This window comes from Tauraco erythrolophus, chromosome 3, assembly GCF_009769465.1.
Source record: "Tauraco erythrolophus isolate bTauEry1 chromosome 3, bTauEry1.pri, whole genome shotgun sequence".
Taxonomy (NCBI): Eukaryota; Metazoa; Chordata; class Aves; order Musophagiformes; family Musophagidae; genus Tauraco; species Tauraco erythrolophus.
In genome coordinates, this window is record NC_141467.1 from 52,501,826 (window position 1) to 52,519,732 (window position 17,907).

General features: G+C 43.7%; 1 protein-coding gene across 1 annotated transcript in view; it reads left to right on the top strand.

The window, feature by feature from the left end:
• Nucleotides 1-17,907, top strand: part of CABLES1 (Cdk5 and Abl enzyme substrate 1) — a 72,176-nt gene that overhangs the window by 29,437 nt on the left and 24,832 nt on the right. Inside the window, exons 2-4 of the mRNA XM_086609230.1 lie at nt 8,203-8,274; nt 10,307-10,399; nt 17,542-17,619. Of these exons, the coding sequence (XP_086465356.1) occupies nt 8,203-8,274; nt 10,307-10,399; nt 17,542-17,619 (243 nt within the window). The remainder of the gene's footprint in view (nt 1-8,202; nt 8,275-10,306; nt 10,400-17,541; nt 17,620-17,907) is intronic.

The following is a 17,907-nucleotide window of genomic DNA, read 5'->3' on the forward strand; positions in this document are numbered from 1 at the left end:
GCGCACATGCATGCTATGCAAATGCTTTGTCCGTGAGCGGCTTGCTTCTCAGCAGTTGTAATCTAAGTCCCCTGTCTCATTGCAGTGCTGGTGCTCCTGATTTTATATTTGATACAGCCAAATCCAGGTGATCCCTCCAAGACACTGGGACAGAGCCGTGCTACAATTTAGTGGGCCATGTGAAGGATCTTGTGTGTAAAGCTATGTCATAATTTGTGAACAGAGCCTCACGTTGCATTGCCACACTGTGAACGGTCAGCAGGATGCTTCAGTATTGTCGTGTTGACTTCCATCATTCTTTCTTACGTCTTTCTTTTCATACTCTGTATTTGATGTGAGTGTGATTTGTACACACAAAAAAGTCCTACCTTCGGGATGACAATGTAGGTATTTTTTGCACTGAGATGTTACGTGCAGACAGGTCATCAGGCAGCAGTTTGTTCGAAGCTTCTGCATTGGGTACTGTGGGAGGACGAGGCTTGGAGAAGGAGTTGGATGGCAGTATAGGTAGGATACTCAGTGCAGGGATATCTGGTTTGAGGGGAGTCTGGCGTGGAGACATGTTCATGCCATAGCTCTCCTCTCATCCCTTGTTTTCTGCCCATCTTCCTGCTTACCCCCAAAAGGTTGATGGAGACTGAGGGGGCATTTGACATGGCATTATTCTCCTATTGCTAGCTGAAGGTTTGAAAGTCTCTCTCCTTGCAGTATGTATCCCAAGAGGACCAGGTGGTTGGGGATCCTGCTAGCTCAGGATTTCTGTGTCGGAGACTTTTCTTCACAATCCGCTGCAGAACGCTGCGATCTTCAACTGTGTTTGCATCCTGCCTTGCACGTAGGTGACAGCAAAGTGGAGGTCTCTTGGTATATTCTGTGTGTGTTCAGGTTGGGCTGCTGAATTAACAAAATAACCCGTTTTCAGCGTGCGTCAGATGCTTTTAGCTCCGTTGTGGGCAGCCTTGCAAGTACACTGCGCAGCTTGGAAGTCCTGAATGGAGTTTGATGTTGTTTGCAGAGAATGGCTCTGCTGTGTGACTATGATAACGCAATTAAATACTGCTTTATATCAGTTTGGGTAGCTCCTGGAAACTCTCTTTCTCCTAATAATTTTTAATAGTCTCATGGTTTGTTTTTCCTCTCTCTTCCTGTGATATTGGCAAAAGATAGGAAGAAAGTGAGCTGGGTCATAGGAATCCCAGTAAGGACTTCAGAGGGAGGGCGAGAGGTGACTCATTAGCGGGTCTTTAATCTGAGTTCGTGCTGGGTCATGGAGTCAGGGGTCAGGAAGTGACTGGGGATTCGTACACAGCTGATGTCTTGTATAATGTTTCAGAAGAGCGTATTAATTGACAGCAGCTTAGCCTGAGAGTTCGGGCAGAGGCATTCAGCCGGCAGACTGAGGAGGAATCGGAGAGAAGGAACTTGTAGGTTTCCCCAGGGTGACATAGGGGCTGAGGCTGCTGGGGACAGGGCATTGCCAGCGTCTGGCAGCTCTCTGCCGACCGCCTGCTGCCCTGGCCCTGGAGAGAGCCGGCAGCTGTGCTTCTGTTCCCTTCCAACCCTAACCATTCTATGATTCTATATGTTTTTACTTTTATTATGAAATATATATATATATTTACTTTTAATATGTTTTTTTCCCCATTCTAGCACCTAGAAGCCTGATCTTAGATCTCATTGAGTACTCTCCTTGTTTTCCTTTTACTGGTCAAGCCATTTTGGTGCTGGAGGGAACAACATGAAGCACAATTAAAAAAAGAGCCCTAGGGTTGCTGTTCCCGTAGAGGTGGGATCGAGGTGATGCTCTGCCTGGTTTGACCTATGGGAGCTGCATGTCCAGAGCGTGTTTTGGTAACTCCCCAGGGAATGTTTGCAGAGGCCTAGGTTGGCTTTTGAGCAACAGAAGGTTGACTTTTGGGCAAGAGCTTCTCTTTGAGTCTGGAGCTGGCATCTTTCGGGAGGGTGGATGGATGGCAGAGGGAAGCCCTCCACTTACAGCTCTAGTCAGGCTCTGAGGTATCCTTGCAGATATCCTGGTCTCATTCCCCATCACTTTATAATGACTTTCTTTCCACTCCTCTTGTGTAAATATCTAGGGCAGTCTTCCTGCGCAATGGGTACATCTTTTGTGATGAAGGCACAGTGAAAATAAGGAATTCAACATTTTCCAAGTGCCGAGCAGTCTTCTGCTTTTCCAATGCTCCTAAGCCACAATATTAGAAATGCAGTTGTGATGAGAAGATAATAGCCCCGTGTTAATGTTAATAGAAACATTAAGATAATGTTTCTGCCCCGTGTCTCTTGTTCATGCACATTCATTTTCCCTGGCCACCTGAAGGGAGGAGGTGACCCAGTGGGCATGTGGACTACCAACAGTCTTCACCTGCTGAAACGTCTTTGCCCTCCTACGTTCTCCCATCAGCGTTAATGCAGTTGGCAGATGTTCAGATGATGTTCAGATGGGGCACTTATATGTCCCGTTATCGCTGCATCTCTGAAGGGATTCAGTTGTCTCAGACGAAGTGGAGAATCTTGTCCTGAGGGATGCTTTTGTTCTGGGAGCCAGCAGCACCCGTGCTACTGGCTTCAGCACTTGCAGGTTTGTGATCTTAACAGAAGCAGGAGGGATCTACACCCACAACTTTCACAAAAATTAGGTGTATTTAAAATGCAGCTTTTTCTTCCCGATTTTGTAGCTGTGCTAGAAAGTCATTACACATGGATTTATTTTTCCTTATCTCTTGGATTATCATCGGCTTCCTTCCTTCCTTCCTGGATGAATTTATCCAGTGTTCTGATTGCAGCTCCATTTTTTTATCACCTCCTGTCTATGGGGCTTAAGCTTTTGTATATTTAACATAATTGAGCTGAGTATTTTGCAGCAATTGACAGTGAAGATAATTTTCCACGGATTGATGGTGGGTTACGATGAATCTTTTTGCAGTCTACTCACTTTGGCTATTTGCTGTTTTGGTTACAGACCTGCTTTATTTTATTTGTCCTTGTATTTTATTTCATTTTTGCAACTGAGCCACGTGTTAATCTAACTTTGGAGAGGGGAAACGGAGACAACATTTTAGATTTTAAAAAACTTCCACAGATTCAGACAGCTGGTCAAAGATAAATGCAGCATGCAAACAGGGTCATGAATATCTTGGAAAACAGCTGTTTAAAATACCAGGGCATCAAATATCTCTTTAGTCTCTTTCATTGGACTGGGCTTGGAATTTGATTATAGGCTATTGGTTATTTCTGGGCTCATGTAACAGTTGTACAGGGAACAGGGAGGAAACAGGAAAGAAAAAATTTAGATAGATGTTTAAGAGAAAATGGTATTACATGATTTTAAAACAAACAAAAAAACCCATTAAGTTGCATGAGACCGTGATGGATAATGTCCAACAGGGGCTGATTGTTAGAACTAGGAGGTCATCATCTTTCCAGAGCTAAACTGTTTTCTTCTGTGTGCATGGAGGTGCGGGGAGAGGGGGGTGAGCTTAGTGTACCTAGGATGTGGTAGTTAAACTAGGAGGAATTTTTTTAAGGTTTTGCCTGAACTAGGGAAAATTAACATTTTTACTGAAACATCTTTAATTTTTATTAAGGGCAGTTGTATTTTAGTGTGTGTTACCTGGCTGACATTTACTCTGCACAAGTTTTAAAGCATTTTATATTGAAAATGCATCGGCCTAAAGACTTATCCCAAAGCCCAGATTCTGTATGAATCACATAGTGCTATTTTGTTTTGCTCTGCCTATGGATACTCTTCCTTAACAACAGAAGGATTTTCCTGTAATTATCATTGAAATGGAACATTTTTTATTATAAAATAGATATCAACAAGGCTTTACATCAGAGTGATGGTCATGTGTGATATAAAACAGTTTGGGTTATTTCAGTGCAAGTGTCTACGTATACCAACTGCTATTTTTCAATTTTTGAAAAATAACCCTTTTAGAAGTTGTGTAGACAAGCCTTGACTGCTTGCCTGCAGAAAGAAAGATGATAAATTAATTTAAATATTAAACACCAGTTGAGGTGATTAATTTTTAATGAAGGCAATGAAGAACTGGTTTTGCTTGTGTTCCCTGGAACACCCTTTCAAAAGCTTTGCTTTTCCGGAGTTGTTTTTAACCTCTGTGTGTGGCACAGGATGTGACTTGGTTCACAGCAGGTAGGTTCATTAGTTGGCATTTCTAGTATAATATCCAGCTGTGGAAAGCTTATAAATATTGGTATTTAGGTCATCTTAATTAGGCCTTGAAATAAAGGTTTAAGATAAAGTGGAATAATTGCACATACTTCATTGCGGCTGAGCTTCTCCAGTGAAAAGAGTGTGCTATTCCCGGGCAGTATGAACTGATTTCAGCAAAGTTGCTGCAAATCCACCTCACCAGTGCTCCTGTCATTGTGCCGGGAGCTGAACCGATTAAAACTAATGATTCTGGGGAGAGGTGAAAGATGTGATGGTTTTCAGCTGGGTTGGATGCAGGACTGGATGTCCTCGCTCTCACTGATACTGATGCCAGCATAGGGAGGGGATTGGGCTGGGGCAGCCCCCGTTCATATCACTGCAGACTTCTGTGGGACTTGTGCACTTCTTCATTGCTGGTGATTTGGGGGAGGTTATCTGCCTTCTTCCTTCCTTCCTTCCTAGATTAATTTATCCAGAGTCGTGCTTATGTTCGCACTAGTTGAGAGGGAGCTCACGTATCGGTGCTCCTCTCCCAGCTTTGGGTGAGCAAAGAGCTTCCGCTGCTTCTTTGTGCAGGCTCACTTGCCATGTTAGGTCTCCAAAATACTGCAGTCACTACTGGTGAAAATCAATGTGAGCTCTTTTGTGCCAAGAGGGGTGGCAGCAGTTCCCATCCAGGTTAGCAAGCAAAAACCAAGAGGCAGCATCCCTGGTCCTAGGTTTAAGAAGTTGTGACTGGCAAGGGAAGCCAGAGGAATCTGAACAGTCAGCAGGCAACTGGATGACCAGCGTTTAAAGGTGCCCTGGAGCTGATGAAGTGCAGTTGCATGTGTTTCTGCCAACCGGTGCATCTGCCTTAATATCAGATGCGAGCGTAAGATCTTCAAACTCATCTCCACCAAGCCATTGGCAATGAAGTTGAGGATGGTGCGTAACTTTGGGCGAGGAGAGGCTTGGAGGAGGGTTGCGATGGCAGCTGGAATACGTGTCTGGTGTTGCACAAATGCCTTATGGCATCTAACAGGCACCATGGGGAAATACCGTGTGACTAGTTTAATAAATTTAATACAAAGAAGGTGGCACAATTGTACTGTTGTTTATCTCTCTTTGACTAACAACACTCCAATTATGCTTTTGGTGTTGTAACACCACAAGATGAGAGGACACCATCATTTAGGCATGTTATTAAGGTAATGACGTATAAAGAGGTATTAAAAAGCAACAGCTGTCATCTGCTACATCATTGGTGCTGGTAGTTGAAGCTTCCAACTTTTGTTTATGGACCAACATAAATGAAAATGGAGGGGGAGCTCCTCCTGATCTGAATTTCTCTCTATAAGAGCATCTCTGTGTCCCCTGTGGATGGAGCCAAGGGAGCACCTGTGGGTGCAGGAGACAGATATTTGGTCTCTTCTTCCTTATCTATGCCACCAAGTTCAGCACACTCTGAAATGCAGACTTTATTTTTCCTTCATGTTTTGAAGGTGTGTCCTATCTTGCACCAGATCTTCTAAAATTCTAGTTTAGACAATGCCTGAGGGGATTTAGGTTTTTGCATATTTTTCCTAAGAGGATTACGCTTCACACTTAGTTGCTCTATAAATCGTTCGAGGGGTTTTTTATGATCTTCTAAGTACATGAAAAGCCGCATACCCGTTCAAACTGTCCTGAAATGTGTTGTCTGGGGTCAGTGATAGAAATCTGGTGTTTGAACTAGTAGTAAACTGAATCCCTGAACCTCAGGGTTATTTCGAACTGAAAAACATTTTGGTAATCAGATTTGTAGCACGGCTGCAGGAACAGTTGTGGCAGCACAACTGGAGGGGCTAGCAAATTGCAAGAAGGATTAGAAACCACCTACACTGGCATCAGAGAAAACAATTTATCATGAAAACACAGCCCAGGAATAAATTAATGAGCACCCTTCCAAGCATAGGGGTGCTCATAATATGTTGAGATTCTGGAAACTCTTTACTTGCAGATCAAGGGAGTAAGGCAGCTCGGTAGGAAAGATATTAGGGTAATTGGGGGAAAAAATAGTGGTAGTCTCTGAGGACTTTTGTCATTTAAGTTCATACTCATAAAATCACTGGCACACCCCAGCAATTGCCCTCAGGAGCAATGGGTACTGACACTCATGGTGCTAGCCGGCTGCTGCGGCACAGCGCCTTGGCTCCACTGCCCGTCACAGCTGCCTGACACCCACCAACAGGGTCGTTTTGATGATCGCCAGCTTCATTTTTCATTATGTGCTTATGAGTGGGCTGTATCTTCTGTGTTTATTTTTTGTATTTACGGTGGTTTTTGGAGGAACGAGTGCAGCTCCTCGTTTTGTGCAGCAGCAGTGGCTGCTAAAACCGAGCCTGTACCGAGGCTTCTTCCCCGCCCACTAGAACAGTTGGAAAACTTGAAACGCTGGGATTTTCTTACGTCGTTTCACTGAAGGTGGAGGAGAGGTCTGACTGTGCCGTAGAAAACTGGTTTAAAATAGAATCATAGAATGGTTAGGGTTGGAAGGGACCTCAAAGATCATCTAGTTCCAACCCCCCTGCCATGGGCAGGGAAATCCTCCACTACACCAGGTTGCCCAAAGCCTCATCCAACCTGGCCTTGAACACTTCCAGGGATGGGACATCTCCAACTTCTCTGGGCAACCTGTTCCAGTACCTCACCACCCTCTGAGTGAAAAATTTCTTTCTTATATCTAGTCTAAATCTGCCCTCTTTCAATTTAAAGCCATTGGCCCTTGTCCTATCACTACACACCCCTGTAAAAAGTCCCTCTCCGGCTTTCCTGTAGGCCCCCTTTAAGTACTGGAAGGCTGCAATAAGATCATCCCGGAGGCTTCTCTTCTCCAGGCTGAACAGCCCCAACTCTCTCAGCCTGTCTTCATAGCAGAGGTGTTCCAGCCCTTGGATCATCTTCGTGGCCCTCCTCTGGACCCACTCCAGCAGCTCCATGTCCTTCTTGTGTTGGGGACTCCAGAGCTGAACACAGTATTCTAGGTGGGGTCTCACGAGAGCAGAGCAGAGGGGCAGAATCACCTCCCTCAACCTGCTGGCCACGCTCCTTTTGATACAGCCCAGGATATGGTTGGCTTTCTGGGCTGCCAGTGCACATTGCTGTCTCATGTTGAGCTTCTCATCCACCAGCACTCCCAAGTCCTTTTCCTCAGGGCTGCTCTCAATCCATTCTCCGCCCAGCCTGTACTTGTGCTTGGGATTGCCCCGACCCACGTGCAGGACCTTGCACTTGGCCTTGTTGAACTTCATGAGGTTCTCACAGGCCCACCTCTCAAGCCTGTTGAGGTCCCTCTGGATGGCATCGTTTCCCTCCAGCGTGTCCACAACACCACACAACTTGGTGTCATCTGCAAACTTGCTGAGGGTGCACTCGATAATAGGACGGAACTCATCTGTGCTTCTCAGAGGGGTGGTCAGGGCTCCCTTTTAAACTGAGGGTTTGTGTCCAGCACGGCTGGCTCCGTCATCTTTCATGTCTCTTCAGTCCCTCCTCAGAGGAGTGATGAGATGGACATCACTGAGAATGAGTGGCATGGATTTGGCAAAAAGGGCAAGGGGCAAAGAGAAGTGTTGTCTGTGGCAGTGTGAAGGACAGGTGGTCTCTGTAGATCCGTGTCTGCATTATTTTGTCAGAGAACTGTGCTTGTAGCATTGCAAGCTGTACCACAGCAAACGTGGGACTGGTGTTAGGTGGGTGTTAAATGCTTGAAGGAGGGAAAACCTGAAAGCACAAACTGAGGAGGAGGAGCTGTTGGGAACTTTCTACGTCTGTTTTGCTGTAGAAGCTTGTATGGAGTAAGTTTGCTTCTGGTTGGGATCAAATTGATTTAGTAAGGTAAGTAGAACGGGACAGAATTGGTTACTATCCAAAGGTTCGGCTGGGCTAGTGAATGGCGGTTTGCGAGCTTTACTAAATAACAGCTCTGAGGACTTTCTTATGGCCTCTAACCCACGGTGATCTTTTGTGTTCCGTTTTCTCTGCAGACGTCGGCTGATCTCCCAGCGATCTTCTCTGGAGACTCTGGAGGACATCGAGGAAAATGCCCCACTGCGGAGGTAATTTTATTTACTCTCTCTGGTTGTTTGTCTGTAAGGCACATGCATGGACAGACTCCCTGTCCCTGAGCATGTTGGGAAGTAGCTGGGTGTTCACGTTAAGATGTTCTTCACAGTGGGTAAAGTGAAACCTCACGCACCCTGCAAGGTGGTAGGTGGCACGAATTACATGTTCCCTGGCTTTAGGTTATTAAATAAAAAGTCTGTATTTAAATAAGATGTCAGGAAATAAAAGGTCAGATTTGATTAATAGAGAAGTTTAGTTGTCACTAAAAGGAATGACTAGCCTCTAACGAAGTACCTTTAAAAATTAAGTACAACTGGTTTAGTAAAGTAAGCTTTTGAAGGCTACTGTTTTTAGTATTCTTATTTTTTATGGGTTTTTATCATTTATTCTCTCAGCACACGGAATCTTATTTCAGTAACCAGCGATACTGTCTTTCTGTTTTGGCTGGTAGGTTTGTGACTGCTGCCTCACTAATAAATCTACCCCTATCCTTGTTCTATCAGCAGCTTCAGTGCAGTTTTATTTCTGCATCCAGGAGGCCACAGCTTCTCTGGGGACTGCTGTAGTTAGTCACTAGGCAGTCCTCTGGGATGATGGTCAATGGAGCTACTGCTTAACAGTTCAGAAACAGGCTGATCAGTAATCTGACCAGTGTGTGATATGCTTCCAGATCAGCTGCTGGGCAAGGCAGCAGCTTAATTTTGAATGTCTCTTTATCTTGGGACCTGTAATTCAGCTGGTTTATGTTGATGTTTAGCCTATAGCCTCATTTATCCCATGCAGATTGGCTGTCTCTCCCCACCTCGAAGCAAAGACTTCATAGCAGAGGCTGTACCAACTGGCCCGTTACCAATGCTTGATTATTTTTACCAAGCTTACAGTTGAATGCTTACAGGCATGTTATGAAGCATTCTCATAAATGATTCAAACACGTGTAATTGGTGAAAGATATAAACAAAGTATGGTTTGCGAGGCAGTGTTTTTACTTGCTAATTTGCAGAACTGGTGGTAGAACCTCTCGGTGGTATTTTCTCATGAAGAAGCCAACAAGGCTAATTGCAACCAGAGGATGAGGGAATCTCAAGGATTTTTTTAACAGCAGGAAGGCAGAGATGGCATGGATGCTTGTCCCTTAGCTCCCATGGAGGATGCAGCGACTGCGCTCCAGCAGCCCTGGCCGTGCAGCGAGCACAGGAGTTATCTCCGGTGCCTGAGTGCCGTGCCTTGCAACAAAACAGCGCTGAGATGAAACAGAGAAAGCTTTCACATGCGTTGTGGTTTCAGCTGATTAAAAAGAGCAAGGCTGGAAGGGGGTGGATATTGCTGTTTGTCTCATCTCTCCTCCCTCTGGCAATTTCTTTCTGTAACCGCAATTTAAAAAGAGCGTTCAAATGTAGAATAGATTTAAGGATTAATGTTTTGAAGAAAGACTTTTTTTTTTTCCTGAGGTAGTTTATTTTATTTTTGGTTGTTTTGTACGCTGTCAGGAATGTGAAAAGTAGTATTTAGAATCAAAAGCAAATAGGAATTATCCTTGCGAATGAGAGATTTTAAATCTTTCTAAAATTAAAACAAGAAAAAACTTTCCTTAGTAGCTCCTTTATCCACAGCTGAGGAGGATACAAAAATGTGGGTGTTGATGTGAGGGAGAAAATTGCATATTTACCAGGTTTAGTTTTAGTTTTTGGGTGTTTTTTTTCCCCTTTGAAGCTTGGGCTAAGCTGTCACGGCAGATTACAGGAAGTTTTATTTCGCTGAGATTTTTTTTATGATGTGTTTTTCGCGTGAAGGGAGGGGTGGTGGTGCCTTTTCTTATTATTAGTTTAATATTTTTTTTTTATTTGAGCTGTCGCATTTCCAGATTTATTGTCTTTATTGTTCTTGCTGATTCCAAACGCAGGGTGACTTGAATCATTTGTCTCGTCTTTCCTTCCTGCCTTTGTGTAGACTTCTTGGCTGTACAGCAGGGCACTGAGTACTTTTATTTTTCTCTCCTCCCCCACCCCCAACTGATTTATTTTTCAGATGTCGGACACTCTCAGGATCACCCAGACCAAAGAACTTTAAGAAGGTTCATTTTATCAAGAACATGCGGCAGCATGATACCAGAAACGGCAGGTACTGTGCATCCAAAGGCTGCTTCTGCAGAGGTGTTCCATGGGGTGCGGGGGAAAGGGCAGGGTCAGCATCCCCCTGCAAGAGCAAAGCGTGCCATTGCCACTTACCATGTACCACATACGTGGTAATGGCCTCTAAAATAGTCTGTGGAGGTGCAGGCTGCAATGCCCGCTCCTTCCTCGGGTGAAGTATGAGTCAGTGGAAGTGCTAGCCCATGGGTTTTTGAGACCTGTGTCTCCATCATAGTAATAACTCGAATAAAATGAAAATCAGTCAGTAAACTAGGCACAATCTGGTGGCATTTCTTTGAGGGCAGTGCCAGGTGCGAAGCGTGACAGGGGCACATGGATGAACCTGCCTGGAACGAGTCTAGCAACGGCTGAATGACTTTCCGACATCTATTAGTGGGTGTAAGGGTAGGCGTCAAGCTAGCTGGGTTGTCAGGGCTCCAGTGATGGGAGGCTTACCGGACAAGGGACTCAAGAAAACAGCTTCAGGGAAAGGTATTAAGATTATCCTGAGTCTTACAGGATAAATGATAAAAGTGACGGATCCCAGTCACATTGTTGTGTCCTCCCAGATGCAAAGTGCAGGTTGGTGAACATGCAGCTGGAGATGGTTGTGGCAAGGCAGGGAGTGGGATCCTTGTTTTCAAGGGAGATGCAGGTAGAGGGGTTCCCGGGGGTTGTGTGAGGAGTGCAGCTGCAACCACACACACTGCCCGAATTGCAGCCATAGGCACCAGTGGGACCTATACAGCAAGGACTTCCATTACTGCAAAGGCACGGTGCCTGTCGTCATGTTCCCATCAGCAAAATAGGTCCTTTATTGCAATATCATCCAGCTCAGAAGTGAAACTGGTTCCTCCCTGCTTACAAAGAAGACACCTGCCCTCTCTGTTTTTTACCCGAGACAATTTCCTCATGTGCCTCGTGATGTTATTCTTGTCTTTCCAAACTTGAATAGGTTTTAAATAGACTACCTGAACAGGCTGCATGTAGACTAAACCATCCCACTGAGAGTTGACCCTCGCACATACTTGTTCTCATACAACTGCTATGAGCAAGAACCAAATATATTCTTGTGGACCGATTTGTGCACGTAGCCATTGGTTTCCATCAAACGTGGAACCAGGTTGATAGAAATTCTGACATTACATTGAACCACAGGTTTTATGAATTGAATTCTGATAGGTGTTACTTGGCTCGAGCAAAATTTTACTCGCGTTTATTCTCACGTGTACAATTAAATGAAGTGAAAGGTAGTAATCCACATAAATATTGCAGAAGGTGGTTCTGAGAGACGACGGCTTTTTAGAAGCAGCTTTTGTAGCAAACTGATGCATGCAGAACTGTTGACTTATCTATTGTCTGACTAGCAGCTGATTATTCTCTTTACAACAAATACATGTGGAATCAAATGCTGAAGAGCAGCCCTCTAATTTTAGTCTGTATTGTACATAAAATATGTACATTCTGGGAATTTCTTGTAGTGAAAAATACTTATTCATAAAGTATTATGCAAATTCCACAGAGAATTGAGTAATTTCTGTAATGCATGTATAAAATACATGCATGAACTTGATAGAACTACCTGTGAAAAAATGAATAAATATTTGATTCATGAACTCTTCTCTCCAACTGTTGCAAAAAAGTATTTTTAGGATGTATGTTAGCATTTTGTCTTAGTTTATATATCAGTCATATTATGTCTGATAATATAAATGAATATTTTTCTTGCTAACAAAACAGTAAGCTTCTGTTATTCAACTGGCTTCTTATCTTTATCAGCAGACATAGTTTTCTAGAATATTTCCATAATCATAATGAAGATCCTTTATCTAGAACACAGATAAAATAAGAATAGCATACATAGTTTTGTGAATGCTTTTTGTCCTATGGATAAAAAGCCACAGCGATATTAGCTAAAAATAAAATGCAAAGTCAACACTTTGTGTCACCCCAAAGGCCAGCTAAGTCTAGCAGTAAGTAATCTGAGCATGTACCCTGTTTTTCCGAGGGGGTCGGGATGCTGTTACAGTAACTGAAGTTAATAGGCATTCTGGATGAAAAAGACCTCTGGAAATTCAGGTGGATCTGCTTTATGTGTTCATCATAAAATCAACAGAGTTTATGAGTACCTTAAGACCTTTAAAGCTCATGTCCTCCCCGGTTCCCTGTGACATGGAGGAGCACAGGTATTGTAATGGATAGAAGACCCTCCTGAGGCTCCTTCCTGTGCCTGGGACGAGGTGCGTGGTTGTGCAGGACGCAGGCGCTGAGCCAGGCTGGAGTCAGGCTCTCTGAGCTCTCTCCAAAACCCCTGATCTTTCTGCCGCAGCATGTCAGCCTTTTGTTTCACTTAAGGAAGCCAGCTTTGAAAACAGCTACACAGAACATATTTTTGAGCAGTGAATTTGATAGCTGGGCTTTAAAATAGCCAACTCTTTCAGGAACTGTTTCACTGGCTTGTGACTGTGAGTGTGACAGCAAAGAAAACTGCAGTGTGGGTGATGGCTCGGGGCTTGTTTCTCTGCTAACTGCCCGTATTTGTGGCTCTCAACCTGTGAAGTGACATGTCCTTGTCCTGGAGCACTGGGAGCTCTTCCCTTCTCAGCTCTGGGGATAGCACGTGCTGAGCGATGATGCTCTGGGTCCAGCCTCCGGCAGTCCAGTGGCAAGGCAGGGCCAGCTGTGGGTAAAATAAGAGTTCAGCTGTTTCGGCACAGAGAAAAACCACCTATACGCAGATGGCAGCTTATCAGCCAGTCCTTGTAAAAGCTTCCTGTTGATGGTTCTGTGCACTGGTCAAACCGGTTTCTTCAGATTTGTAGGACGTGGCCTATTAAAGGAGCTGGAAAATTAGGTTTACTAAACTGTGTTATCAAAGCAGTCTTGTAAAATAACACAAAATAAATTTTCCCGTTAAAAGACAAAGACTAGTCAACCCTAAACATACAAATTAGCACAGGTAGCCACCAGTGTGTGGTTTCACCCACTTTACTGAGCATATTGGTAGTATCTTCCATAAACTGTGAAGCAGAAGATTTCCTATCTAGCAGAAAAAAGCTGCAGAAACAGACCACCGAAACAGCAACCTGAGCCAACTGAACAAATAGTTTATGGTGAGAATGGGACAAGAACATTTCTAGAGTCATCCTATATGGCAGATATAAAAGCAGTAAAACATTGCTCCTCTCCCAATGCCTATGCTATCGCTTTCTCAATTTTTTTGTTAGTATACATACAGTTCCATGCCAAGGCCAAACAGCATCCGTAGCATCTGAAAAGTCTGGTTTGCTGCCTTTTTAATTGTGGAAACACAAGTGCGTGCTCTTTAAGAGGCCAACTATTTGCAGTGTCCTCACTGTTCATTATTACTCACGGTCACCTTCCAACAGCCCCAGCTTGAGCTTGGGAGACTCCAAAAGGATGACTGCCATGCACGTAGCATCCATGGCGTGTGTGTTCACCTTTGTGTGCAGGGCAGCAAAGCCCTTATAGTCAAACATCATTGATCAGGTGTGAGGAAAGAGATATGGTATTCTGCGTGTATACGGAACGTATGATGTATATCCTATTGCCTGATTGCAGCCTTTTGGTGCAACGCAGTCAGACAGACAGACACTAAAGTCTAGACAGTCTAAAGAAACGACAGACACTAAAGTCTAGACAGACACTGAAGAAAACCTTCTTCTTCTTCCAGTCAAGCAAATTATTGATTCTGTTGAGAGCCTTGTGCTCAGTAAGTTTTTGTCGTTTCGTAGCATACACCTCATTAAGGAAGATGGTACATTAGCTTTTACAGTCTCAGACAGTTGAACGTTGTCAGAGCTCTCTTGCAAAATAATGGTTGTTCTGAACCGTAGTAATTAGTACAACTTCGTGGAGAAATGTGAGAATTAGAGAGTGAATACCTTTTCGTGAGGTAATTTTAAACATATCTAGGTGGCACAATGGCAATTGAGGCACGTAAACACACTCTGACTAAAGCTGCTTCTGATGTCGGAGGTAGCTCATTCAGAGCTGCACAGGATTGTAGACGCCTTTGTTGAAGAGTTGAAATCCAGGAAAATGCTTTTATCTCCTAAACAGTAATTCCATTTTCTTGAGCAGCAACAGGCTTCCAACACACCTTCTTCTCCAAAGCATGTTTTGTGACAATTCCTGGACTTTGGGCTCCAGCAAACCATTGCTGACCCTCAGAATATTTTTATTTTCCATGCATATCATCAGACCTCTAAGTAAAATGCCGTTTTATCCTTCCATGACGAGCTTCTGACTGCTGCCTTCCCTGCTTCCCCAGGGAAGTAGTCCAGCTCCTAAGGCTGTTTTGCACCAGCTCCCTCCAGCAGCTCTGCAGATGAGGTTTTGTGGCATCCTGGCAGTGGAGGCCATGGTCTCCTCTCCTCCTCTGTCTGGGAGATCTTTATGTAAAGAGTATCCCCTGGTTTATGGAAAGAGAGGCAATACTTGAGTCCCAAGGGAGAGAAATCGGAAAAAAACTAGAGGCCGGGCTGGTGCTTTTCATTTTCTTTCTGGTCAGATTCCTTCTAATGCACGCAGCAAGTTTTTTGTGGTAACTTCCCACTGTTGTATCTGCTTGTGGACATGGAAGCACTAGGGTTTTTTACTTTTAAGTATGAAGAGTTGTTGTTTTTTTTATTTAGGGAGGTGTAGGGCGTTGGTGGAAGAACTGTATTTCCAGAAGAAGCCAGAGGGAGTGGGGGGAATATGCTTAGTGGATACCGTGGTTTTCCGAATTCAAAGATACTTTCTGATGTCAGCCTTGAAATCTGTGCCAAGTTTCTTACATCAGCAAACAAGGCTTCCAGTGAACAAGCAAGCTGTTGTGAGTAGCAACCATTCGGCAATAAGCAGTGGCAAGCACAAAATTAATCTTATGCCAGGTTTTTTTTGCTTGTGAACTGCCTTTCTCAAATGTGAAAAATTACTTCCCCTCTGCTTTATAACTTAGTGATGCACCATGAGACCATCTTACAGGATCCGAGGTGTTTACCATCGGTAAGGGGTATTGTAGCATTCAGACAAACAATGAGATCATACTTCAACTGCTGCAGGAGAACTTCTTAATGCTATATGCATGTTTATTATTATTAGAAACCCTCCTTTATTAAAGAGTAAATACCACTTTGCTTTTAAACATACTTTTAAGGAAGAAAATAGGATTGCTCTAACAGAATGATCCAGGAGAAAAAAAATTGATCATTCTGCATTTTACCAAACATGACCTGCAGCAGCTCTCTTGGGGGATCTAAACCCTTTCCAAGAATAATGACTAAGCTGGTCCCTTAAGGAAATAGTGTTTTAATAACAGTGTAACTGGTATGAGATTTATAAGCGGTTTTCGGACAGAAAAGGACAAAATAGCTTTCTGTGGTTTCTTTCCAATTTTGTCCAGTGTAGGACAAAGAATGAAAAATTGCGGTGAAATCCTCACATACAGATCTGTAGCACATAATGTCAGAAAAATCAACGTTGAAGAGCAGAGCAAGGAAGTGCAATAGCCCTGACAACCAGCCTGGCAGTAGGTCCTAGCATTTGGGCCGCAAGTGGAGATTTTTAGACAGGTAAAATGTCAGTAGATTCTAACAGTAATCAGGTTAGAAGATGGCACAAATTGCCGTCACTGTGTCTTAGAGGAATTTGAGGGGACGCAGCCTGTTGTCCAACTTAGAGGGAAGAAAAGGGTCTTTCTAGTTTCCATTGTACAATTGTCGTTGTCCTAGAGGTAATAGGGAAGGAGGGTATATTTATAAACAGTCGGTTATTTATTGGCATTTTATATCTTACAACTTAATCAAGCTTCTCTTGGCTTCTTGCCAATCTGCATCTCCCAAAACTTTAATTATGTAGCTGTTGGCGGTCCACGCAGTTTTATGGAAAGTGGGTCTTGACTTCAAGGTGGTTTCGATGTTGATTAATGGTATGTCAGAGCTTGATGGCTAAAGGTAATAATGTGGCTGTAAAACAGATAGGTAGCTCGAAGGTATTTGATTTAATGCCACACAGTGACTTTGCAGATTTGGAGACTGGTTAAAAATACAAGGCGTTTGCTGTAAGAGTGGCCTGGATTCTGAGATAAGCTCTGTGCAGGCAGATAATGTATGCTTTCATGTAGTCAAATCTTGAGCTGCCTGCCTATAAGGAATGAATGCAAGCCGTGCTTACAGGAGGAGGGATTCAGCCCTGACAGTTAGTGACTGAGATAGATGTGGTGCTGGAGGAGAAGGAGCGATGAGCCGTGGGATCCGTCAATGCCTGAGTGTCAATGCAAGATCATAACCAAGAGGGCTGATGTGATTACTGACCGCAGAGGCTGGTGGGTCGTCAGGGCTAGACGCTGATCTTTAAGGTAAGGCTGAAAGATGCGATGTTTATATTTCCACCTGTGCAGCTGCTGAGGCCGGCGATGCTGCCCAGAGACCAAGAAGGATGATGGGGAAAAACTGGAGAAAACTGAAGGAGGAACCTGGAAAGCAGTGAAAGGATCTGAAAGCTTATGATAATAGCAAACTTAGACTTCATCCATGAATCAAGCTATTTTAGGAACAGGAAGATGAAAATCAAGGGAGTCCTTTGGTTTAGCAGAGAAAGGTCATGACCAGCAGCTGGAGGTTTTTGTCTGATAAATGCAAATTATATTTGTCTGATAAATGCAGACTCCAAGTCAGCCACAGAGGTGTGGTGTGCATCACAGGGGGTTGTTGGCGTGTACCCCTGTGTTGCTATTGGATTTGTCTGTTTAGTTTCAGGTATAGTAGTGAGTTGTCAGAAGCACTCCTTGGCTCTCCGGGTGGACTCTCTCTCACCAGGACTTTTAGGAAAAACCTCTGTCCTGGATTCCAAGTAAAATGTATTCAATACAGTCCTCCTAGAAAGCCTGTAGAGGAGTTGGGGCTCCAGTACTTGTTTGCTGTGTAATGTACGGTGCAGGTTTCAGCACTTCTGTAAAGACTCGGTAGCACAATACCCTACCCGTGAGATAAAAAAGAGAAGGGAGAAATCATCCATGATGGAAGGTTTATGATTACGAATTCCTCAACATCTGTTGCTTTGCTTATTGTGGTGAGATTTTAAAATTTTAGTCTTTGATTTCTTTTATTTTCTTTTATATTTTAGAATAGTCCTTATCAGCAGCAGAAGATCCTTCTGTAGCATATTTTCAGTGCTGCCATATCGAGACTGTACCCAAGTCGGGTATGTATATTTATACATGTACTACATAGTCTTTTTAGGCCTGCATGTAGACCTGATAACGGACAACAGCATGACAGATGCTAATGCTTTTACACATCTGCTCTGAGAAGAGAGAAATGCGCTTAGCAATTTTTGCCTTATGGAACATTACCAGGTTAAAACTACAGCTCTCAGCTTATTTATATGTGTTGTGGTATCTTTGATTATTAAACCAGAGAAAACTACCCCCCTGAAATCAATGTTATTGAAAAATGCACTGTTTTTACTGTTTCTTCTGACTGTAACTCA